Source organism: Chanodichthys erythropterus, chromosome 9 (assembly GCF_024489055.1).
Source record: "Chanodichthys erythropterus isolate Z2021 chromosome 9, ASM2448905v1, whole genome shotgun sequence".
In the NCBI taxonomy this organism is placed as follows: domain Eukaryota; kingdom Metazoa; phylum Chordata; class Actinopteri; order Cypriniformes; family Xenocyprididae; genus Chanodichthys; species Chanodichthys erythropterus.
In genome coordinates, this window is record NC_090229.1 from 35,717,426 (window position 1) to 35,744,142 (window position 26,717).

General features: G+C 41.2%; 1 protein-coding gene across 1 annotated transcript; it reads right to left on the bottom strand.

Annotated features, from left to right (window-relative positions):
- Positions 1–718: 718 nt before the first annotated feature.
- Positions 719–26,446, bottom strand: lgi3 (leucine-rich repeat LGI family, member 3). The gene is made up of 9 exons (XM_067394069.1): positions 26,119–26,446; positions 23,546–23,617; positions 21,371–21,442; positions 19,861–19,932; positions 19,553–19,624; positions 19,047–19,216; positions 4,696–4,860; positions 4,193–4,283; positions 719–1,937 (listed from the first exon to the last, which is right to left on the bottom strand). The coding sequence occupies exons 1-9, from the start codon at positions 26,328–26,330 to the stop codon at positions 1,208–1,210; spliced, it is 1,656 nt and encodes a 551-aa protein (XP_067250170.1). The 5' UTR covers positions 26,331–26,446; the 3' UTR covers positions 719–1,207.
- Between the last annotated feature and the right edge of the window lie 271 nt (positions 26,447–26,717).

Sequence of the window (26,717 nt, forward strand, 5' to 3'; positions counted from 1 at the left end):
AATAAATCATATCAATCTTGAGCAAAATAAGCAAGCTGACATTAAGTACAATATATATCTTTTATTTCGAATATATACAAATGTCATTTATATATTTTAGTTTATCAAGAGATTTAAAGCACCGTTTTTGAAGAGTGTGCATGTACATGCTTTAGTAAGTCAGAACAATCATTTGATTTAATCTGGAAATAAAGCAAAATAACTGAGGAAAATGAGAATTAGTCCTCTAATGCCATGTCCGTAATTTATAGCAGAAATTCTAGCATTAATTTGATATTAAACAGATTCTATTAAAGAAGTTATTACTCAGCACCTGCATGACGTCATTCACCAACGTGGTTGAATGACAGGTTTGCGACAATACGGTTTCGGGAAATGGTCATGACTAGCTAGTTGATTTGTTCAACTATGCATCATACTATGGTAGTTCCAACACGATCACATGAGAATGCGTATCAATAGTACAAGTTTGTAATCTCGTAGAATATATACGCCAAAATGAGTTTTGGCGTGCTTATGGTACGCAGTTTTTCGCGTGCATATGATATGCACTTTATGGCGTGTATATGATACGCTCTTGGTTAGGATGGGGGTGGGGGAGTGGGGGGTTCGTACGTATAATACGCCATAAAGTGCGTATCATATGCATGCGAAAAACTGCTTACCATAAGCACGCCAAAACTCATTTTGGCGTATATATTCTACGAGATTACAAACTCGTACTATTGAGACGCATTTTCGTGTGATCGGGCTCGGTAGTTCAGCAGCGAGTTACATCGTTGTTTGGGAAACACACCCCTGCTCAAGTCGTTCTTGTGATGGAGGTTCGGGCTGAATAACTAGTTTTTCCAATGTTTCATCATTGGACTCGTGCTTGGATTGATATGGTAAAATCTACCCCATCATTACTGTCTTTACAGTGTGTACAATCGCTGAATTTTAGAAAGCTTTCGGAGCTGAATCAGTTCTGGTAAAGGGCATTTTGAAGGATTTAGAGACTGATTCATCGGACAAGTCGTTTGAGAATCATTGAAAAATGTGGTGATGTGCAATGTGTATTATGAGAAAATTAGTTTTTCTTTTTCTTTGGTGCATGCAAACCTGTTGTAGGAGACCTCCAAAACATCATTAGGAACCTTTCAAATTGCATAATAGGGGCACTTTAAGCACTTGCAGCCTGAATCCCCAGTAAAACGTCTCCAGGAGCCTATTTGGCACTGAGGTCTACCACGAGATGCTGGTACGCCATAGTCTTTCCTTTAAAACTGGCCGCTAACAGAATATCCTTATTGTCAACGGAGACCAGGCTGAATCCTCGAGGCGCAAGCATGTTCAGTTCCTGAAAGGGCTGGAACCTTTGAGTGAGGTCATCCCACAGATAAATCCGAGAGAACGAATAATCACTCCCCAGCAGAAGATACTGCCTCACTCCAACGCTGAACGGATACACGGCCATTGAGCCACGTGACGGCAGCGTTTGAATCTCCACAAAGCGCTGGTTGTCCCAGCGCAGGATCTTCGAGTCTCCTATGAAGCGCGTGAGGCAGAGATACAGCACTTTTCGTATCCAGAAGTGCTTCACCATCTGTACATCGCCTGAATCGGTGATCTGCGAGTGGTAGACGAATTGGCGTTGGCTGCGGTTCCACTGATACACCACCGGGGGCTGCGAGTTGCTAGACAGTATGAGACGAGGTTTGCCGTCCACCTCGAGGAAGTCGATGTGAGTGTCTCTGTGCCAGGGATGGAGAGACTGGTGCGAGTAAAAGCCGTTACTGTTCCAGCGGTACAGGCTGGTGGATCCGGCTTTGGAGCTGTCGACTACAGCAAAGTACCAGTCCCCTTCAATCTGGAAAGTCTCTATGAAGTTGGGTTTACGGACACGGGTGGTGTCGATGTCCTGGATTTTGACGAAACGCAGTGGTCCTTCCTCCCATCTGACAACAACAACAACAACAGGATGTTATAGTAATCAACGATGATGAAATATTTACATGAATTTATTATATACATCTAACTCATTAAAATAATTTACTAATTAAACGTGCATTCAGTAGTTTAAAATGTTTTATGCATCAATAAATAAATTTGCTGCATCCGAAATGGCAAACTGTATAATAGGTACTACATTTGTTTTGAAGCTTACTTCATGACTGTTAAAAAAGTATGTTCTGTATAGTATGAATGTGTGTAGTATGAATGAAATTCGGACATACTACATCCGCCATGTTTTTTATTTTCATGTGACCTACTGCGAGATGGTCCTCACTGCAGAACACAAGATCCAGGGTGGGTGGATCCAACTCCTCCCACTTTACATATCCCTAAACCTACCCAACTCCGCCCCCCTGGATCTAAACCTACCCATCTCCACCCCCTGGATCTGGATCCAACTCCTCCCACTTTACATATCCATAAACCTTTCCGACTCCGCCCCCCTGGATCTAAACCTACCCATCTCCACCCCCTGGATCTGGATCCAACTCCTCCCACTGGATCTAAACCTACCCATCTCCACCCCCTGGATCTGGATCCAACTCCTCCCACTGGATCTAAACCTACCCATCTCCACCCCCTGGATCTGGATCCAACTCCGCCCACTTTACATATCCCTAAACCTACCCGACTCAGCCCCCCTGGATCTCGGATGTTTTCTGCAGTGAGGGGCTACTGCTCCGATACACTACTGTTTTATGAGTACTGTGTATTTGGACATACTACTCTTCTGGCGTACTGTTTTTTACATACTATATAGTGGGAAGTATGTGATTACAGATGCAGTGATTGTGTTTTTGTAAAAAGTCATTTAAATGGTGTGAACTCACATGAGATGAAGCCTGTATTTAAAAGTTTTCTATTAAAAAAAGTTGGGCTGCAACAATTAATCGATAAAATTGATTATTATCAACAATGGAAATAATCGACAATGAATTTGATTATTGATTAGTCGAGCTGCTCCGGGAAAGGTACATGATCCAAGTTGTCCAAAACACACTTGCTGTGCTTCAAATGGCTGTTTAATTCCCCTGATACATGTTTTCTCAGCGCATAACTTATATTTTATGGTTATATCCTTATTTGTAAATGTTAGAAAGTCCCAAGTATTTCCATTTATCATATTCTGACAACAATCGTCGAGTTCAATAAACAAGCGGCGGTGGGCGTGTCAAACAGGATAGATTAAAATTAATTTTTAATAAAAAAAAATGAATATATAGTAATTTATTTGATTTTTCCATCCTATCAATCGAAAGAAAAAAAATCAAGAGATTAATCGATTATCAAAATAATGGTTGGCTGCAGCACTAAAAAAAAAGTGTGAGTCACACGTTGAAAATGAAGCGACCTGCGCACTTCACTAAATGTGGAGAGAATCCTCACACTCATTGGCTGAATTTGGAACCACATACTAGCATACTAGTCTTGCTACTTTTACCATATATTTCTATGACACATAGTAAGAGTACTATGGAGTTGAATTCATTGTTTGTCTGTGGCCTCTGTAGAGTTTAGTGATGTAAAGAGCAAAAATTTGACAACGGAATATACTTTTTGTTGGATAGGTAAGAGAATGAACCACTGTGGTATCGGTACTTAAAGTATTGAAGAACAGCGATGGTGACACTAGCTAAAGAACTACTGAAGAAAAAAAAAAAAAAAAAAAAAAAATGAAAATTGCAATGTTATTCCTTTAGGGTAAAATCTGATAACTGACAAAGTATATTCAGACAATATTTGAGTGTCCGCAATAGAGTAGTGATGAGAGATGAAGATTTCAATGCGCTCAAAACACTTCAGGCTGGCAGCACCTGCTGGTCAAAAAGGTGTAAACGTAGGGGAGGCCGATATACCGGTAGACACGATGGACAGGTAGAAATTTGTCTACCAGTAGAGATTTTGGACTATCATCTCTATCGCAGTTACGCTTATGTGATTTTGCTATGCTAAACTGTAACAAAAGCTTATAGTTTGCATGCATTTTAAAGCATTGTGGTTTAAAAACAAGTGATTTTAAAAAATTGAAGCGCAATAAGCAGCGAAAGAGAACTCATTTAGCTATTTGCGCGCGGTCTTAGATGGTTTCTGTCTGAGAGATGTCTTGCAAACAAAAGATATGTTTCATGAAGCAGTGTTTCAGTGTTGCTCATCACTACAATAGAGTCCATAACAAAAAATGTGCACATAGACATACTTGTAGATGTGGGATCCTCCAAAGAGCTGAGCCACAACCATGTAGAGAGTGTTGTTGATAACCACAGGCTTACAGTAGACCGCAGAACGAGCTGGAATGCACATAAAGTACATTTAAATCATCATGTTTTGATAATCTTGTCATTCTTTGAAGAAGTACTTTTTAATTATGATTTTAACTGTAGTGTGCGATATTACGTTTAAAGTTAATATATATTTTATGTGTACTAAATTGCAATTTCATCATTACAAATGTGCAATTACAAATATATGTAAACACATGACATTCATGTTTCAAAACAAATGACATTAAAGAATATTTTAGTTTACCATAAAGACTGAAAAGATTACATTGAGATGTCACTCTCGTGAAACAAGATTTTGTGTAAAAGGTTGAGAACCACTGCTTCAGAGGATATCACAATAGTTCATTTTCTTATTTTTTGTATTGGTTCTATTTATTAAATCAAATTATAAAAAACAAACTAATTACTTTTGACTTACATGTGATGTTGTAATGTGTCTTGAAAAGCATGTTCACATGATCCCAAATGAACACGGTGCAGATTCCAGTGTTGGGCTGAGCGAAAACTATGTACTGGTCATTGTTAAACTCGTATGACTCCACAGACAGAGACTGGAATGAGTATATCTCATATACTGCAAAATCTGGATTAGAAGAACATTTCATATTAGTCACTATATATTGTAACTGCCATTTCTGGTACATTTTTCACCATTTTAACCCATTTAATCCACCTTATTTTAAATGGTCCTGAGGTGTGACATTTTTTTTCTTCAAAAATTCCATGTAGTCTTTCAATTACTATGTATTTTGTTCATATTATAATGTATAATAATTATATAAAAATTGGAAATGTTTTGTTAAATAATTTTAGGTGTATTTTAGCATGTCACAACACAGAACAATGCAGAAACTGTATGAAATTTCATGTCAACCACCCAGATACACTACATGGCCAAAGGAATTTGGACATTTCTTTTCAAAATCAAGACCTTCAAGATGTTGGAACATAAATGCAGGAGGGTCTGCATCCATGTTGCAAGAAAGCTGAAAAATTCATAGAAGTCTCAGATTCAAAAAGAATATCCTGATGAACGAAACATGTTAAAATTATCAGGCCTCAACAACAAGGACTGCTCGATGGCCCAGAACCAGCAAGAATGACACTCGGCCAGTGCTGCATCATCACGAAAGTTTATCATTTACATGTTTTTAAGTCTTGCCAGTTCAAGCGCAAGGAGACACAAACGAGAACTCTTTTTTTGTTTTGTTTTTTATGTGTGCACACATTCTAAACCAGAGGTGTAAAGTACTTAAGTAAAAGTAATTAGTTAATTGTAGCGTATGCACACGTATCAGGATAATCAATAAACTTTGGAATGTTCAGAACGCTTTTAGCATGCTGGACTGGGTTGTAAAACCCCCCCAGAGACTGACCAGATCCACATTCCAACACCCCACACACACAGGGACACACAAAAACACACACACAGACAGACACAGAAACACACAATCATACATTTTGAACTGTATTTGTAAACTACCACTATGCTGAAATATATATTTCATATATTTTTAGGGCCTATGCATGTTTCCTAGTGTTTAAATGAGTGTATTTGTGCTAGTGTGCATTTTAACGATATAATTTTGTCTGTAAACCATAACTTCTCTCCTATGCCTTTCTGACCTATCGAGTTTGGTCTCTCCGTAAAGCTCCGGACACGAGCTATTCACTGAGATATGTCACACCGCTGATAAATGCATTTTTCTATGTGTTTAATGATACTGTGAAGAACGCACTCCATTTGGAGATCTGATCTGAGAGTCATAAATCATGCAGATTAAGTCGTGAGGCCAAACAAAGGAAAAGCTTTCCCGCCAACTTTGCACCCATGTTATTGGCTACCCCACCTCAAGGAGGTGTGTCGGCTTATCTGTCATAAAAGCAAAGACGCACAATTTCTTGTGTGTTCTCTCCCGATTGTCTCACGAGCATCTCGTGCACGTTTTTCCCGGACCCCTCCGGTGACCACGCGCTGTCATCGCGCTCAGCTTCGGGATCGCCATCTTCCAGCGAAACTCACTCTCGTCCTCAGTTCAAACCTTCCCGCTGAACGGAAGAAGCCAACGAACTGCACCAGCGCTAACCTGAAATTCGACACACGCAACCAATGCAAGTATACTGCCGTTTCTCAATCTTAGATGATGAAACTGATTTCCGTGCTGGCTTAGGACTGGTTGTGAGTTTGCTACTTGCCTTCTCTCTCTTTCCTTCTCTACTTCTATTCTTGTACATAGGTGTGTATTTTCTTGTATATATATTTAGATGTATAACCTCTGTATTCGTAGTTTGCATATATTAAAACGTTATTCATGCTCGATTGTTCTGTTTGTTCTTTCAGCGGAAAACCCAAGTCACTTTAACGTTTTTTCGATCGCTTTATGCTTTAGTTATTTTCATGGCCAGAGAATAACTCCGTTTATAATATTCTGTGAGGGACTTAGTTTGCTGGACAAACGAGCAGTTTCTCTAAATAATTATTAAACCAGAACTAATCATATATGTAATTGATTATAATTCGTTGTAATTGATTCACAATATATGTTTAATTCCCCGTTGGGTCGATATATGAATCATAATTTATTCATAACCTTATGAATTATTATATTCATATTTCATCCATAAATTGATTAATAACCGCTACATTTCGTTACATATATTATTTGGTGGAGGATTCGCGAGCAACGTTTTAAACTTGGTTTTCGGTAAAAGAGCAATGTAGAATAATTTTGTATGATTTAACTTACATGCGCGCTTTATTCAGTGAGAAGACGCACGGGTCCTCACTACGCACCGTTAACAAGCTGCTGTTTGTGTCTAGAAACACTGCAGGCATAGCCTTGGTTGACCGTGAAATACACTGCAGTCCATTGATATCTCAAGCTCGTATCTGTGAAGGACGACAATCTTTGCAGTAAGTTACAGTTTTGAGTATTAATTTCCGCTTGAATAAACGAATTGAATCGTGTTCAGCGAGTTTAGAGGGTCGTGGCGAGATTCCTGCGATCACTCTTTCGAGGCCTCATTATATTTACCCGCTACTGAATCTGAATTTCTTGTGTCGTCCAAAATTCACAATAGCCGGTTGCTCCTGGGTTACGTCGTTTGGACTAGCTACCCAAAACCACGTGATCCCCGTTACAGATCTAATCGGAAAAGCAGTCCGTCTGGTTCATCGATTGATGTGTGAGAGTTTGGAGCTATATCAGCATCCTGATCCAATGTTGATTTGTAACCCGCGGCGAAGGAATCCCGCAAGCGTTACATATTCGCGTGCATTAAAGTTTGCACCAAAGGGACTGATTCCCAGAGTTGTGTACCCGTGAGTAAAACGGTACACATATATTTATGAAAGAATCCGCTGAGGTTCTATAGTTGTAATCGTGACCGTGCAGTTAAAACAGCGTAAGGGTCAGAAACCCACAAGCGCGCTCGTTTTTGTATCACGAATTAAAGAAAGGGGATGCAGTAACTCTGAACAGACGCCAGAGGGCAGTCTGCTCAGGTGTGCCACCCCTCCCTACTTATTGGTTGTGTGGACTCAGTGACGCCACCGCGTGGACGTTCTGAGTTAAAGCCGCTCCATACTTTGAACTGAAATTATCTCCAAGTTATCTTTTGCTTCTCTATACTGCGGGGAGTTGTAAAAGAAATTTGCTTTTTGGTGGTTATGCTTTCCAATCATTGTTGGAATGTGGTTTACTGATTTAAATTTAATTTAAACACGTTTAAATTTTTAATTTAAATTGTTTCCCTTCCAACAAGGGAATTCACTTTCTGAGAGTGCGCCCCCTGGTGGACACTGTCAGATAAGTCAATTCTCTTTTCCCTTGTATTCTTTTTCCTGTATTCACAGATCTACTTTATTTTATTTTATTTCAGTTTATTTATTTTATTTTTATTCCACTTTGTGTTATTTCATCCATTCCCTTTTTGTCTTTTCTCTCTCTCAAGTTATTTCTTTAGTTTACTTTGGAAATTCATTCCCTTTATTACTTAATGTTTTATTTTATTCACTCTTAGTTCTGGGTCCTGTGTGTTATTGGCTGGCAATAATATTCACGCACACCCAAGCCTCCCTTATTTCATACACTTATTTTTGAATTTAATTAAATAACATTTAATTGAATTTTAAAATTAAGTAGTGTCAATCAGTTGGCATTTTGCTCATCAACAAGCAATTCTCTTTAGGGAACCTGCAAATAGGGAAGGCTTTCTCCTTTCTTTCTCCCATTCTGTTATTCTGTGCACTCATTTAAATTTAATTGAACAGAGTTTAATTCAAATTTGAATCAAGTGCATCTGATTTGTTTTTGTTTTATGTTATTTTTACTTTTGTTCTGCTTCTAGCTAGTTCATTTTAGACCCCTACTCTTTTATCCTACACACTTAATTATTTAAATTCTATTTAAACAAGATTTAAATTGAGATTTAAATTTACAATTAAGTCGTGTTTACCTGACTGTTTGTGCACTTGCAGAGAAGGCCCTTCACCGCCGGGTGGTGAGTTGACAGTCGCCCCAGTGAGTTCCAGTGAGTGGAGCTGCCTGGCCTGGCGCTTCTTACACTAACCGTGTGTGAATCGTGGACATTCTGACCTCGTATCACGGGCAACACGCAAGGACATCAGCGAGTTGTGTATCAGGTACAGGGAGGCAACGAGACCCGGGGTGACAACAAGCGGCAATTTTGTTTAATTTCCCTGCTCAGGCTTCTGCACGACAGAACCGCCCGTTTGGAAGTAACTGCCCGTAAAGGGGACAGACTCTGAGTTCAGGGAAAACTCAATTTTGACTGGTCACTCGGGCCGTTGGCGCAAATACCTTACCGAAGTGCGCAATTGTACTGGTGTTCCCTGTTTGAGAGGTTGCACCGTGTTACAAAGGGGACAGGTGGCCACGGACACCGCAGTAGAGTGTTTGAACGTCGAGGAAAGGTTGCCTGCCATTGAGTTCTTATCTGAGCACCCACAATTCACCCAGGCCTAAATTAGTGACATACAGTCATTTCACCTAATTGAAAGCCACAGAATATTACATATTCTTCAATTACTCAGGTGCGGGCCAACCCTTATGCTCTCGATCCATACCATCCCTCTAGGTTTTATGACGCAACAGTGCACTCGCCTGACACCGTCATAAACCCAGCTGGAATAGGAAGTTTAAGTTTCACTTCTCCCCTCTAGCCCTTCTGTTTTAGTTTATTGCTATTCTATTTTTATTCCTTTCTATTTGTTTACTGCTCTATTTCTCTTTTAATTGCAGCCACCCTGTTCTGTTTTGCTTCTCTACTGTGTTTGTTTCTTTCAATTCATCTAAAAGCAGAGCCTGTGAGAGCCATCACGGAAAACTGAGTAATAGATAGACGACCGAGCAGCGAGAGTCATCAAAGGACTCTTAGGGCTACCGCCTGTCAAAATCTTTATTCAAATCCGGCACTCACCCACACAAATTGACCCGCGTGGTCCTTTTGGCTATCGACAATTAAGTGTCTAGCCTACATTCCACTAACTGTCTGCACCAGTTAACTGGAACCAAACCAAAGAATTATATAATCATGCATTATTATAAGTCGTTAGCCCTGCGCGTGCTTGCATTGGTTCTGTTTGTGCTGTCTTTCTCTCGCCAACAGCAAGCTAACGTGTTCAGAGCAGCCAGCCCCAGCACCCATGGGGACGGACTCAAGACCGGGTTGGGCTCCCTGACCAGCACGATCCTGCCCAACGACGCTGTGGATCCCCAGCACCTAAGCAACGAGCAGCTGGACGACAACCTGAATCGACTAATGGCCCACGATCCAATGCCGAGTTACAAAGAGTGGGCGAGAGTCATCCGAGCCATCGCCCACAACCTCAAGCTCCAGGCGGAGGACGCCCGGAGGAATCAGGCCCAGATTCATCGTCACCACGATCAGCGACTTGTCGAGACCCAGAACCAGCGTTGGACAGCGGACGAATCCAAACCCGAGCTGCAGGAGGAGCTGCAAAGACTTCAAAAAGCCCTTGCAGAGCTCCACCTGGAGGTGGAGCGTAGAAAACTGACTGGAAAACTCCAACACAGCGAAGCTCCCCTAGCCAAAGCAGAGACTACGCTGAAAGACAGACACACTAAAGCCCTGACCTGTGAAAATCATCTCAAACAGGCCCAGAAAGGAGTTATGGCTCCGAAACAACAAAGAGACTATGTGAATGAACTTGACACTGGTTACAGAGTACTGAAAAGTGGCATGGGAGGGGAAACACACATCACCGAGTTTCCCCTAACCAGTCAAGAAGCCCTAATTCCAAATGGGGTTAAAAGTCCACTGCCCAAAACGTCCAACGGCCAAGAACCTTCGCCAGCAGCTGTCACATCCAACTGCCAGCACCTGCGACAGGTTCTGATCCAAAAAGCTTTCTGACCCTGCATCAGATCAAGGGCTCCCTGCTGCCATGGACCTAAAACGGGGCAGACTGAATAACCCATACACTTTCTACAGCCGAATGCAAAGAGGGTACTACGGAGCACGTAACCAGCCAGCAACGGAGGAAGATTTCATCTTCAACCCTCTGCTTCTCCGAGAGCTGCACCCTGCGGTGAGTGATCATCTGGCAGCCTTGGCCTGCTCAAGCAGCATGTCTATTCAGCAGCCGCGAGACTTGGTCGACGAAGCTCAAGCCAAGCAGAGAACTGCGTCTAAAAAGACTGTAGAAATTCCAACCAGTTACCCAGACTCCGATCACTGTCCAGAAACCTGTCCTTACCTTTTTGAAAGACTGAGAAATGAAGCTGAAAGACAAAATCAGACTCTCAAGTCACAAAGATGTGAGCTGAATGTGCAGTCGCACAGTCCAAATGAGGTCCACCTTGAACACACAGCTCCCACGCACCACACCATTGGTCGAGTGAGCCTGGTACCTCCTGTGTGCGTAGCGCAAATGGACACGTTTCTCTGTTCCACTCACAAAGACCTGCTAGACTGTTTTGAGCCCTTATTGAACGCCAGACCGCTGAAAATCTGGGCTCAAGTGTGTGAACTTCTGCCTTCCCAGTCACCCAGACCACCTGAGCCAGACGGTCAGGTCACAGAGGTCGCGGGAAATCTCCCAGCTAACCGCGGGAACCCCGGCTCAGAACACAGTTCAAGTTCGCCACCCGGCGTACTTCAACTCACCATAGACTGTAACTCTCTCTGCTCCAAGGTCACGACAGACTCACAGCTGAATGATGTAACTACAACAGACATTATTCTCACACTGTGGGCAGACAACTCAGCCTTCAACCACACGCCGTTAAGTGCTCTCAGTGAAGGAACACCGGACCTCCCATTTGTCAACAAGCAAACACACTTTCCACTAGACTTTCGTCTGCCAACCATAATGACTGTCAAGGACATCTGCGTGTTGAACTTCAAATGGAACAACCGGCATTTAACCCATCACTTCTTGGTCCTTCCAGACCTCCTGATGCACTCTAATGCTCATACGGACAGTGCAAATGAGTTGTTGTGGGCCCCAATGACTGTACAGTTTCCTGTTGTTCCTGTCAACACTGCCAACTTCCTGTCAGGCCAGACTATCCAACAGGTCTGCATCCTGATCAACATACAGGAACCTGTAGTACCACCTTACACCAAAGGGGGTGCTGTTTGGATCAACATACAGGAAACGGTAGTAACACCTTACACCAAAGGGGGTGCTGGTTGGCTCAACAGGCAATGTGGTCAAACCCTAAGCCACATGCTGGGCTCCTTCACACTGTCACCTGAAGGCGTGGAATTTGGACTTGCTCTAAAAGCCACACCGCTAACTGAAGTGTCACCCTACGTAGTTCACAGCTGGCTCAACGAATGCATGGTCACAGACATCAGCATTCCCAAAGCCCACCATCTAGAATGGATAATGGACCACGGCCCCTATGACTTTGAACGCAAGTTAACAGTCATTAACTTAATACCAGCTGCCATGGTCCCAGAAGGAAGCTTAAGCAACACAAGTTTCACAGCATCCTTCAAGAGCATCTCCATCACTTCCATCAAACTGGCACCCACAGAACAGGTGCACAGAACGGAGCTGATGGAGGACAAACACCTTGCAGTACCCACAGTCGCTAACCAGCCTGCCTGTGAAACTCAGGAAAGCGCTGCACCTCTGACAGCCAACCTGACAGCTAACACCACAACAGAGGAGCCCTTCCCAAGGTTTGAGCCTAAAGGCCAACAGATCCAGAAAGATGCAAGTGCGCTAAAGAATGATGCAGACTGTCGAAGACTCAGAAACGTCTTGCACAAATTCAAAGTGACATTTGACAAAGACCTTTTATGCTGTGGTCTCACTAAACTTCACACAGTGCATAGTGCAACACACCCAAATGCTCCTCCCACCTTAATCAGGCAGTACGAAGGTCACATCGCCCCACATGAACCAGTACAGGAGGTTGTTCATTCAACAGAAGGAAAAGGTGTTATCTGCCCATGCAACAGCACCTATTCAGTCCCTACCTGGTCCATTGTCAAACCAGACAGCAAGTGGCGACCCACCAGCGACTTCAGGAGGCTGAACCAGCAGGTGCCACTGCCACAACGTGCCAGAAAGCACAAGTCTGCACGGAGCAGAGATTCAGCTGCCTGTCAAAACTGCTATAACAGCACACCAGCGTTGACACTTGAGATACTGGTACCCCAACAACAGCGACCAGCCTGTCACAGATACCTCAAAGAGAATGCGTGCCAAGGAATGCCCACGGCCTACGTCGATGGACGTTCCTACAACCATGAGGGCATCTTACAGGCAAGTGCAGGGGCACGATGGTTAAACAACCAACCCTGCCAACCACAGAACAGCAGGTGGGGTCCCCAGTCATGTCAGTATGGTGAAGCAGCAGCGACCCTCAAAACCTTTCAAGTCTCCTCTGTCCATAACATCAGGGAACTCATGTGCACAGACTCACACTTTGCCAGACCTTGTTTCACATGCCATCTTCTGGGCTGGAAACAAACTGGTTTCAAGACTTAATGCAACAAGCAGGTGAAACATCAACACATGTTCCAGACACGTGATCACCTCACCGAAGCACACGACATGATCGTTTACTGGGAAAAGGTGAAAAGATGCTTGAAGCAACCAGGGCGTGACAAAGGTGTGAACGACCAAACTAATGCCCTTGCCAAGACTGGCACACTGCATAACAAGCTATGGTCACACCCACCCCATTCACCCACCCTTAGTGTGGCAACAACAACCCGCAGCCAGCGGACTGTTCCTGCAACATTTCCCACCTTACTGCCACTGCCACTGTCAACCAAACTTTCCAACATTTCCATTCGAAATGTTTTGTACCACCACTCAGACCCCTCCAACCTCCCGTTCCCGGCATCTGGTCCCACGGCGGCCCCTAGCAACAAACGACTGCACGAGACCGACCACATGCTGCGTGTGGGAATAAACTTTCTAAAGTATGTCCCTGATGTCCTCACAGTGCCAAAGCTTGTACTGCCACAGGGCCAAAAGGGGGGTGAACTGATATACACCCACGACACACCATGTGCCAAACACCATGGCACCAGAACTACGGATGAGACATTAAAACAAGTGGCGCACTGGCCCAGCATGCAGCAAGATGTGGCAGAGCACGCCAGAGGATGTCAAGTTTACCGTCGTGTCCAGACTGCAAACGCAAAGCACCGAGCTTCACTGCAAAACCGAGGAATCACATTTCCACGGTCAGTCGACCAGAAAGACTGGATGGTAAAACCTCCTCTGATGCTCATGGCCATCACAGACACTGTACAGGAGTCAACTCAGGTGTTCCCCACAGAACTACTGATGGCACGGCAGGTGCCACTGCCGTTGCATCTGTACCAACCAGGAGACTTGAGTCTCATCACAGCCTGCTCCCCTCATCAGCAGCACAACAAGCTCCGCCTACAACTGAGAAAGCAACTCGCAACACAGAGCCAAACCCTGCAAACCACCTGCAAATCCTGGAAAGGTATTGCGGTGGTTCTCCGCACTCACAGTTTCCTGCTGATCCAAACTGCGAACTCAAGGAAGCAACTGTTTACAGTCCTCCAGAATGACTTTGCCCAAAATCAGCTGGTTATAGCTCTGTTGACAGACCTGCTGCGAGAAATTAGCTTCTCTATGGACAGAGTGGCTATGAATAGGATTCCTCAGTATCCTACACAAACTGTGCTGGACTTTGCTACTGGCAGACCCAAAGACACGGTCAATGTCAGGTGGCGGCAACGTAACACCCATGCCAAGAAACACACCTCAGTTGCGGTAGCCTACCACAACAGCAACCCACGGCTGTGCCCGGCTCCCCACTTTCGCAGGTGTAGTTTCACCAAAGACTTTCAGTACTTCTGCCCAAACCAGCTCTTCCTCAGAAACCACACTGAAGGAATGGGCCGGTTGCAGCCCATGACCAGCGACACACGCTGCCCGGCCAAGCCTCGCACCCCAGTCATCGGAACACAAGCCGAGATTGTGGGTGATCAACTGCTCATCCACACCCCCACTCATGCTGCCACCCTAACCTACAATCAGCACAGCACCGCCACTCATGTCAACCTGCCCAATCCAAGTAAGTGGATCCAGGTACCCCTGGGTTCCACCCTTCATCGTCTCTCAAGCAAAGAGGACCAGTCAGAACTGGAAATCCCATCCTCCTCCAGGAATCACCATCACACCTTAGATCCAGGACTGGAACTGAGGATTGACAAAGGGAGGTCCCAGCTAAGTGACAGTACTCCCATCGATGCAGCCCTCCAAGCACTGCCTGTCCTGACCAGCTCACCTAAAGCCCAAGCTTGGACTGCTGCCAACACAGTCCGTCGCTTCTCCATGGCAATCAAGTACACACTCGCCCTGGGCTTGGCCTTCATCCTATACCAAGGGATCAAAGGGATGCAAGAGTCCATGAACAAGGGCTTATCTGCTCTCCCTCAAGGACCAGTAGGAACCACCTGCTGCGTTACCATCCGGATCCATGTGCCATCGAACTTGGCTACCATCCAACGAAGTCCGCACAGGAACTTCGTTGGCCGAAAGGGGGAATCTGTAGCGTATGCACACGTATCAGGATAATCAATAAACTTTGGAATGTTCAGAACGCTTTTAGCATGCTGGACTGGGTTGTAAAACCCCCCCAGAGACTGACCAGATCCACATTCCAACACCCCACACACACAGGGACACACAAAAACACACACACAGACAGACACAGAAACACACAATCATACATTTTGAACTGTATTTGTAAACTACCACTATGCTGAAATATATATTTCATATATTTTTAGGGCCTATGCATGTTTCCTAGTGTTTAAATTAGTGTATTTGTGCTAGTGTGCATTTTAACGATATAATTTTGTCTGTAAACCATAACTTCTCTCCTATGCCTTTCTGACCTATCGAGTTTGGTCTCTCCGTAAAGCTCCGGACACGAGCTATTCACTGAGATATGTCACACCGCTGATAAATGCATTTTTCTATGTGTTTAATGATACTGTGAAGAACGCACTCCATTTGGAGATCTGATCTGAGAGTCATAAATCATGCAGATTAAGTCGTGAGGCCAAACAAAGGAAAAGCTTTCCCGCCAACTTTGCACCCATGTTATTGGCTACCCCACCTCAAGGAGGTGTGTCGGCTTATCTGTCATAAAAGCAAGACGCACAATTTCTTGTGTGTTCTCTCCCGATTGTCTCACGAGCATCTCGTGCACGTTTTCCCGGACCCCTCCGGTGACCACGCGCTGTCATCGCGCTCAGCTTCGGGATCGCCATCTTCCAGCGAAACTCACTCTCGTCCTCAGTTCAAACCTTCCCGCTGAATGGAGGAAGCCAACGAACTGCACCAGCGCTAACCTGAAATTCGACACACGCAACCAATGCAAGTATACTGCCGTTTCTCAATCTTAGATGATGAAACTGATTTCCGTGCTGGCTTAGGACTGGTTGTGAGTTTGCTACTTGCCTTCTCTCTCTTTCCTTCTCTACTTCTATTCCTGTACATAGGTGTGTATTTTCTTGTATATATATTTAGATGTATAACCTCTGTATTCGTAGTTTGCATATATTAAAACGTTATTCATGCTCGATTGTTCTGTTTGTTCTTTCAGCGGAAAACCCAAGTCACTTTAACGTTTTTTCGATCGCTTTATGCTTTAGTTATTTTCATGGCCAGAGAATAACTCCGTTTATAATATTCTGTGAGGGACTTAGTTTGCTGGACAAACGAGCAGTTTCTCTAAATAATTATTAAACCAGAACTAATCATATATGTAATTGATTATAATTCGTTGTAATTGATTCACAATATATGTTTAATTCCCCGTTGGGTCGATATATGAATCATAATTTATTCATAACCTTATGAATTATTATATTCATATTTCATCCATAAATTGATTAATAACCGCTACATTTCGTTACATAATGTACTCAAGTATCTTTTTGGCTACTTTGTAGTTGTACTGAGTATATCAAAGATATTGGCAACTTTTACTCTCTACTTGACTACATTTTTAAGCAAGTAAATGTACTTTTTACTCTACTACATTTGTGATGATTAATGCAATTACACATTAAATTTTTCATGGCAGCTAACTTTTTCTGCAGCAGTTTGTTTCTGATATAAAGAAACGATATCACCATCTAAGGGCACTGAAGGTATACTATATTATAGGTATACTATATCTTGTGCATTTTGCCTTTACTCATCCAAACTGGTCAACAAAGCTACTTTTTGTGCACTTGAGCTTAACTGAGACTTGAAATAGAAAATATTAGAAAATAAACTTGATTTCTCATCTTACAAATCAATTGTTTCTTATTTTCACCGGCATGTCTCTCTGGTGTTGAGGACTAGTGCATCTCTGAGCCTACATTAAAAACAAATACTTTTGTCATATTGGAATTGGTGACTTGTAACTTGTATTGGAGTCATTTTCGATGTAAGGTATCAGTACTTTTACTCAAATATGTTTTTTAGGTACTCTCTCTGTTCTAAGCACACTCAGAAAGCTGCGTCTCAGACCGCGTGCAAATATTGCATTGTTCTCTTTTACATCTTGCACTTGAATGGTCAAATTCACACAAAATTATGTCAAAATGCCTGTCTTTGTGAGTATCCTAGTAAACAGGGCTTGACATTAACTTTTTTGCTCACCAGCCACTGTGGCTAGTGGTTTTCCAAATTTACTAGCCACTGAGCATTTTCACTGGCCACAATTTAGATGTTGGTAAATTACATTTTATATGATTAAAGTTGACTTTGTTATGCTTAAATTACTTTATTTTGAGTCATTTTACTTGATTTAGAAGATTTAAAACCCTTTCAAACTTTTAAATGCAGATTGACCACCCAAATCAAGACTACATTGTATATCAGCTGGTATGTACAGGTGGGCAAGAGGTGGACAATATGAACATGGGCTAATATGAGAAATTGTATAAGTTATTTGTGTTAGGCTATATAAAAGAACAAAGAAGCTAATTACAAAAACAATAGTAAATTAAAAAAAAGATTATTTAACATCTTTTGTTGTTTGATTAACATTAATGACAGAGATGTATTTAATTGGGCAGCTGAATGCATGGACGTAACTGACGCATATCCAGTTATTACCCACCTGTTTACGTCCACTTAAGCCATAACCGAATGTATTCACGCGAGATACTCCACACGATGGACATTTAGACATCTGTGTGCTCTGTTTAACTATTCAGGCGCAAGGAGAACTGATCGCGCGCGCGACAGAGCGCTTCTGTTGTGTCATTCAGCGCAATTCTGCCTATCCCTCCTTCACTAACTGCACGTAGCCTAAATAACGAATTGTGTGATTGGATTTTACTTTTGTGCTACGACGATCTTCGACGATCATTTGGCTGTAAACTGAAATTATATTCAACCCGCCAACCCGCCAAAGTGGCTAGTGGGAGTGGCTGTCTTACCCGCCACAGCTGAAATCTACCCGCATTTGGCGGGTTGGCGGGTGTTAATGTCAAGCCCTGCTAGTAAACATAGTCAGTCATGGCTTAAGTGAACGTAAACAATTGAGAAAGAAAACGCATGTGTATCAGTATATTGGATCCGTGCATTAGCTCTTAAAGTGACAGCAGCCTAATATTCCTGCTGCTTTCTGTGTTTTTATGTTAAACAACAAAAGACAAGGGGAAAAAATCACTCTTTGCTCTTGACTGAAAAACGTTTGTAACTTTAATAAAGATTAATCTATATTAATTTATTTGAAATTTATATTAATTAGTCTAGTAGTTTTTGCTGTGGTATCAAAACTGGAATCGAGAATTGTGAAATTTTACTTGTATTTGAAATTTGGTGTCATAACCTTGTTTATTAAGGTTGTTTGGGTCAAACACAATGGAAACAACAACTTTTTTAATTTATTTCTTACTTTTTTGTGGTGGGGCTATTGAAAATTTTGGTAGGGCATTTAAAAGTTTAAACCACTGGCCTGACCGGACCATTAGCATTCACACATTTTTGTTGGTTTTGTTGCTTACTGTCTGCAATAATCTAAAAGCCAATGGAAAAATTCTATATTGGCTGTTTCTCTAGGGAACCAGGTTCCATGTTGGCATACGTCATCCCTGCGGTACTCTGTTGTATAAATATATGGTGTTTTCAGTTGAATTAAGAAGCCTGGAATTTGAAGGGGGTGTCCACATACTTTTGACCATGTAGAGTACATATATTTTACAGAATTGCATATATCAGTTGCAGATCTCAAATACCATGTGCTAAGAGTGGCTGAGAGGCCTTACCTGCACTTATACAGTTGAAGTCACGTGGTGTGAGGTCATGTATGCGTCGACCCTGGAACTCAAAAGGGCTGGCGCAGTATATGGCTGGAACGGAGGTGTTGGTCTTCTCCATCCAGTCAACCAACCACTTGATCTTACAGTCACAACGGAACGAGTTCCCTCGCAGATCTCTGCCAAGAGTGGAGAGAAGAATAACAAGATACACATAAAACATACATATATTTACCTGTTTAAAGAATAACCCTGATGTGTGAGGTATTGTAATGGGTTTTCAAACTTTAGAAAGTTTGAGAGAATATGCATGCATATATGTTTATTTCAAAATAAGTAGTTTTATATTTAGTACAATCAATGGCAATTAAAAGCAACTCGTTTTACTATGGAAACATTTTGCCTTTATAATATAACGCTTACTATTTTTCACACACACTATAAAAGGCCCATGAAAGTGTATATTAGTAAGACCCTCACAGGGGAATTATCATATTTAGATATATGGTACATACAGGTCTGTGAGGATATCCAGGTGTTTGAAGAGCTCTCTGGGAAGAACCTGCAGGTTGTTGTTGGATAGAGACCTGACACAGCAAAAGCAGGAGAGAAGTTAGATCCAAATCAGAGACACAACATGACCTAGTTATTTATGTTGGACTGCAGATTCATACCTCTATTCAATCTAATCTAGAAGGTACACATTGGGCTCATCATAGAAGAAGCAGTGTACATTTACAATTGCTCTTTGAATACTGAATTTATTTATATATGTATTTTTTAATGAATACACTGATAATTGACTCATAGAAGCAATACATACAGATGTGTCAAAGACTTCAGTCCTCTGAATGTGTGCTTTGACAGGGCTTGGATGTCATTGTTCTCAATAAATCTGTAAGCAAGTAGGGTGAGAAAAGAATATAGGAATTAAATTAAGCATTTAAAGCACGTAAATGAACTCATTTGTCAGACGGCCATAAGATATCTGCAGGTGAAGTCGTTAAAAAGATTTAGGTGCTGTGTGCCATTTAGGATAGAAAGATAAAAGATCAGGACAGGGATATTAATCAAATGGCAGCATCTCTCACTCCCTATTTATTGTAATAAACAGTAAGGATGCATGCTGCCTGTTCCCTGATGGATTCAAGAGTCACAGCGTTCAGGAAGACGATGCCTGCCTCCCTCTGCAAACCTTGCCGCATTTGCTTTGTTTAAAGCTTTTAGCTTAATGACACTGAGGTTGTGGGCGTTTTCATTAATGCTAAAAGCTTTCTGCAATAGCAAGTTCCTCTCTCTCTCTCTCTCTCTCTCTCTCTCTCTCTCTTTTATCTCATTCACTCTCTTTCTGCAGTCATTGAGCTGCCAGTGCTTTCGGCTGAAAGACAACGCTACCTGAATCTTAAGAAGGATTCACAGGAAACATGGAGACATGTACACACACATTTCCAATTTATCTCAGTGGTTGTCAAGAAGTTATACAAAGTTTCCATCTTTTAAGAGGTGTCACAGGTAAACACTCCATTTCTGTTTTATTTATATGTTGCTTTAAAAAATATATATTTAGGTAGAATTCACTTGTACATTTGAATGGCCGTTAAGGAAGAAAAGTACTTTTTGGCATCTACCAAATGACCTGTAAAGGACTTTTCAGCTTTTTCATTTATAGAAATGACCACACAATCTTTGGTGAATCGATATGAACTTGGCACATCCTCCAACAGGAGCCTTATCTGTTGATTCAGCATTGTGAAATGCAAAACAAAAAAGGTTATTAAATTGTGGAGAAAGAAAGAGAGCCAGATAGAAATGATGACTGGAAGAAAACAAAAGGTACTTATCACAGTTCCAGAGAAGTGTTTTATTCCATATAGCTTTTTGTTGTTGGGAAAGCTATTGCACCATATGAGAAACATTTTGTATGAACATTACATTTCAATGTCTGGCTTATAATGCACAAAACCTTTTAAAACCTTGAGGAAGATGCTTTGGGAGATGATCTTAATATAGAAGAAGAGGAAATGAATTGTACTTTTAACATAAACCATAAGTTTAGCTCTTTCTTGCATTTATGTGAGCAAAAGCCAGTGAAAATATCAGAATAAATCACACTTAAACACAGCAGAAGATTTCCTGAAACATCTAATCTGTCCATCTGTTGGACAAGTGATCAATCCACCCAACCCACTCATCTATCTTCAGAGTCAACCATCGATTAAGCCATCCATCCATCCATCCATCCATCCATCCATCCATCCATCCATCCATCCATCCATCCATCCATCCATCCATCCATCCATCCATCCATCCATCCATCAAGCAAGCATACTTACAGGTACTGCAGGTGTCCAAGACCAGCAAAAGCATCATCAGAAATCAGAGAGAATGTGTTTGAGTTCAACAGCCTATGCAGAAATAAAAGAGAGAGATAAAGTTAAGAGTTTACACTTTCACTGAGCTATAGATTACAAAGCCATTTCTGTCATGACAACTCTTGGAGTGTTTTGCACGTAATGGATATGATTTGAAATGTTTGGTCTTGGCAGAATAGATCAGGACATCGACTTGCTACTGCCAATATGCTGCTGCTGTATATGAATTACCCTTAGCAGATCTATACAGGTGGAGCTGGGGAAGGTGGAGGGTTTCTGAAAGTGCACTGCCACAGCAAATTATTATTTAAAGGTTGAGCTTATTGGCTACCGATACATCAGGAACCAATCAGCTGTGCCCTATAGAGAATGATGTGATTGAGTTAAGGACCTATGAGCCTGTGCCATCTAGAGTTTCATGACAGAACTTTGTATTTCTTGTACATTTTACACACGTTTTTTTACGGAGCCCTGCACATGACATGCGGACAAAATATCATGGCCACAAATTAGGAATTCTTTCTCTCTTTTTAGTAAATTGTGGCCACATTGAACTAATATGTTCCCTTGTTTTAACTGAACTAACACAAGGGAATTACAACATGGCCATGATGTAGTAAAACAAGGAAATTAATTATTATACTGTGCACACAATTTACTAAAAGCGAGGGAACGAATTAGTAAAATGTGTTGACGTAGTAAGCAGAGTGAACGAATTGTTAACTCGTGGCCACGATGTACATATTTTCTCCCCACATGTCATGTTGTACTGTATTGGCTACATACTATAGACTACAGTTTAATTAAATGTTAGCCCTATAAAACAACAAGGGTAACCAAACGTGAAAGTACTGTTCACTTCTAGTCCTCTAGACATAAAAGTGAAAAATGAGTCCAGTATATAGAACATCTCTATTTATTTTTAGTTTGAACTAAAAAGGCAAATAATGTGCTCTTCTATGTAACCTAAGACTCTAGAGTGAAAGATTATGGTGCTCCAACTGTACTTAATTACTAATGCAACTAAAGAATGTTAAAGAAATGGGACATACAGGTTCAGCACATTAAGCTGGACACTAGACAGCAGCATCTGAAACATGCTATTATTATGAAAATCATATATATTTTAGAAACAAAATTGACTTGTCCTTCAGTTACAAAAATTATGTTTACAGTCATGCACTTAATGGATGGGAGTCTAAAGTTACTCACAAAAACTTGACTTGTCCCATAGACTTCCACTGTAAGATCATTACTGTAAAGATGATGATTTCATGATTTCACAAACTGAGGGCTGATTGAGGGGAAATATTTTCTGTGGTAATCATCAATGTCACAATTACTGCAGATTAAAGAGCTGCACAAAAGCTTTTCAAATTACAAAGTTGTGTGCAAAAACGTCCGGTTGTTTCAGAACTGTGTCTAATAGATCACAAACATTTAAAAACAGCATTGCCTGAAAGATCAACATGCAAATCTAGTATCACTGCCTCTGGAAAGTATGGAGCAACAATAAATTCCTGTGGCTGAAATCACATCTTGCCTATTGGTCTCAAATATCAGTCCAAAGAGCACCCAGCTTCTTGACTATCTGACTATATGCAAATTATTTCAGCAAGGAACAGAACGAAATGTACAGATTTGATTGCTGCTGACAGTGGATATTCTGTCACAATAATACCAGTTTTTTTTTTTTATATAGAAATACAGTTTAAATATATTATACATACTAATACATGTTTATCTGATATTGCAGAATGTGTTTAATTTGTTTACTGATTCAGTGACAGAACTGGCATGCTGTCATTTGAAAACAAACTTCTCTCTTGTGTCTTTCTCACACACACACACACACACACACACACACACACACACACACACACACACACACACACACACACACACACACACACACACACACACACACACACACAGTGAGGACAGAAACGCTGTTGTTGTGTGAGTGTGGGCAGTCTGTAAATGGAGGGTCTGTCACTGATACACATCACACTACACACTGCTCAGACACGCAGCTGACAAACACTACAATTCTCACTCTTTTTTTACCCTTTCAAACACACACACAGGCCATAATAAGAAAATGCAGAGGAGGATTACTGTGCATCTAGTACTCACAGGAACTGCAGTAGGTGCATGTGGGAAAAAGCTCCTTCAGGAATCTCTGTGAAGGCAGCGTTCACCATAGTCCTGCACAGAACAGCAGAAACAACCATCACCACCACCATCATCACCACCATCATCATCATTATCACCAATGCAGTTGCTGTTATTATCATCTTAACCCTTCTGTGTTGAAAACCCTCTAACACCTTTTGTGTTTTTTTTGGTCAAAAATGATCGGCCTTTTAAAAATTGCTTGTAAATGGCTTGTTATGCTATATTGTTAGGCTGCATAGATTAGGTCAGCCGGAACCGGGAACACTTCCCATAACACCTGATGTACTCTTTTATCTTTTTTTTTTATTTTATTATGCGGGCCAGTAAAGTAATTTGGCAAATATCACTTTTTTAAAAAGACCAAGCTTCTGTGCACATACACACTCAAACACGCAAACCTATAGACTAAACACGTAAATGAACGGCAAGAATGCATTAATTGTATTCAGTTTTCATTTAAGCTTCATTTAAAGTAATAATTAACAATTTTTACAACTTTAGCTCGATGAGAATTTTCCTATTGTCTCTCTGAAGCTGCTTTGAACAAGTTAAGTCAAGTCATCTTCATTTATATAGCGCTTTTCACAATACATACTGTATGTATTGTGAAAAGCGCTATATAAATGAAGATGACTTGACTGTATTATCACCAAATATTGGATTTAAACTTGTTTTCTTTCAGTTAGGACAGGTTTAGTATTACTTTTTGGAACTGATTCGTCGTAAGCCTCATTTATCTTTGCTTTTGCACCTCAGTTTTTGAGTGAAAAAAGCATTATTTGTGCATAGATTTGTCAATATTCAACAAAATATGGGGAAAAAAATTGCACTGTTTATCACTAGTGTGCTTTAATGTTTAACCTGGAAGTTTGTTTTGAAATGCTTTTATTTTGTACAAAATGGAACAAAGTTACACTTGTTTGGGTCAAAAACTGAGGTTCAGAAATATTTCTTCATAACATCTGAAAATCTCATTGTAAAAGACTGTATGTTGATATGTATTTTCAAGGGTGTCATGGTCGGCTGTTTTTTGGTTACTTGGCTCAACTCAAAAGCGTCCACCCTCAAGTATAAGTCCTTAGATATGATTGGGGTCCCTATAGCTACCTCAATGTATATATATTGGGTTGTTTTCGCCCGTTTAATTGTCCTCCAGATGGATTGCTTGGAAGAGTAATGGCACCTCTATAAAGCTGCATGACTTAAGTTATTATTCAGGAGCAAAGGGATGAGTACGTACTTAATATTTAGTACTTTGGATTTAGGGGCTTTGAAACATTTCTGACTCTAAGTATAACACTGGCATTCTGATGAATAATTCAGGAAAATAACCACTTTTTCCCAATATATGCATAAATAAAAAACAATTAAAAGTCATTTCATTCTAATTTTGACGTTTGGCCTTTTTTCTTAAACAGTTGCACACACCTGAAAGGATCTCACTGATTAATTGTTAGAAAGTAGGGCACAGATCTTCCTTCCCTTTTATATTTTCAGTCTGAAAATAAGGGCACCATCCCAGTGCAGAACTCTATATTTTATTCATCATCATACATGAAAACTTGAGAAAATCAAAGGCTTTTATCAAAACTTTCTTTAGAATATATAGACATGAACATGAGTAAACTCGATGATTGAACTATGTAAACTATGATTGAAAACGTCAGTGAAATTAATATTGTACATAAAAGCACAAACAGATTGAGGCAAAACCTTAAAAATCAATTGATGAAATAAATGGTATCTGCGGTCGTGTTCCCTCAGAGAGAGTCTGAGGGTAGTAAATGTGTATGTGGTGACGTTTCTGTGGTTGTGTCTCTCCAGCAGATGTAAGCTGACTTCATCCCCAGTAAAAAGAGCAGCATACAGACTGCACCTCATCTTCTATCAGCTAAGCAAGCTGACTTTTGCCCAGTCTGTTTAAAGGAATAGTTCACCCACATGTGAAAATCTTAGAAAGTATAGTCCAATCAACTCATATTTCAAGCCTTCTCAAGCCATATGACAGATTTGAGTGATGAATAGACTAAAATGAAGTCATTGTGCACTAATAATTCCCCTTCCCCTCCACTGCAGCTAAATGTCATGAGATGAAAATGATAACAAATATCAGTTTGGAATATATAGGGCAATATATAGACTCAAATCAACTGCTTTGTTATGTTTTTTTTTCCCCTTTCTTTCTTTTTGTCACAATGTAGAAAATATGACTATATATTTTGTTAATACAAATACAACTGTCCATTGTTAATTCATGTTAACTAATGCAATTGCCTAATGTTAACAAGGGGAACCTTACTGTAAAATATTTCAGCTAAACCTTTATGATGAAAGGAACAACGCCATAAGTCAGGTGACATAATGGTCAGCTCAACCTATAAATCATTTTATGAAATCCATAAATCCATGTTATGCTGCTGAGAAAAATGGTATACGAGTACAAAAGCATTATATGAACAACTTTTCTCTACTTTGAATATAAGAAATAAAGGACAGAAGAAATAAGTAAACGTGATCTTTTCAGTACTCACAGGGAGATGATTCCTGGTGGGAAGCTCTTGGGAATGGCTTTGGTGTCCACACAGAAGGCACTGTCTTTGGTACAGGAGCAGGTGGTTGGACATCGTGGGGTTTTGGGAGCTTTGCGGCCCACCGTGTTTCCAAACATACAGAAAAGCAGCAGGCAAACAGACAGCCGCCAATCTGGCCATCGTAGAGTCCGCCTGGGCCTTGCTTCCACCATCTTCCACCTTCTCTTCTCCTGAAGAATCACAGGCGGCTGGAGAGAGGGATCTGTTCCTGTTTTTTTATCCTTTCCTTATTAGGAAAACTGCTAGAGAAGAAGCTCCAGGGTGTGAACGGGAGAGGAGGGGAGGTGTTAGGCTCAGAAGCGACTGACAGAGGGAACAGAAAACGAGTGGGCAGTGACTGGTGTTCCCTGGGTGCGTGTATGAGTGTGTATTTGATTTTCTCAGCGTACTCTGCGGTGTTCTCTTCTCTCTCTCTCTGTGGTGCAGCTGTCAGAGCATAGACTGCAGGAGCGTGTCAGCCAGCGCTGCTCCGCACACACTCAGACTCAGACCAGAGTGCAGCAAAGCTGACACTGAATTATTAACAATCGCATGGACTA

Bases quoted from the DNA above. Each gene is read 5' to 3' on its own strand.
- lgi3 (XM_067394069.1), bottom strand. From the start codon at position 26,330: ATGGTGGAAGCAAGGCCCAGGCGGACTCTACGATGGCCAGATTGGCGG. The intron at 21,443-23,545 runs GTGAGTACTAGA...ATTTCTGCATAG, and splicing joins ATGCACCTACTGCAGTTCCT to GCTGTTGAACTCAAACACAT. The intron at 19,625-19,860 runs GTATGTATTGCT...TTGCTGTGTCAG, and splicing joins CTGAAGTCTTTGACACATCT to GTCTCTATCCAACAACAACC.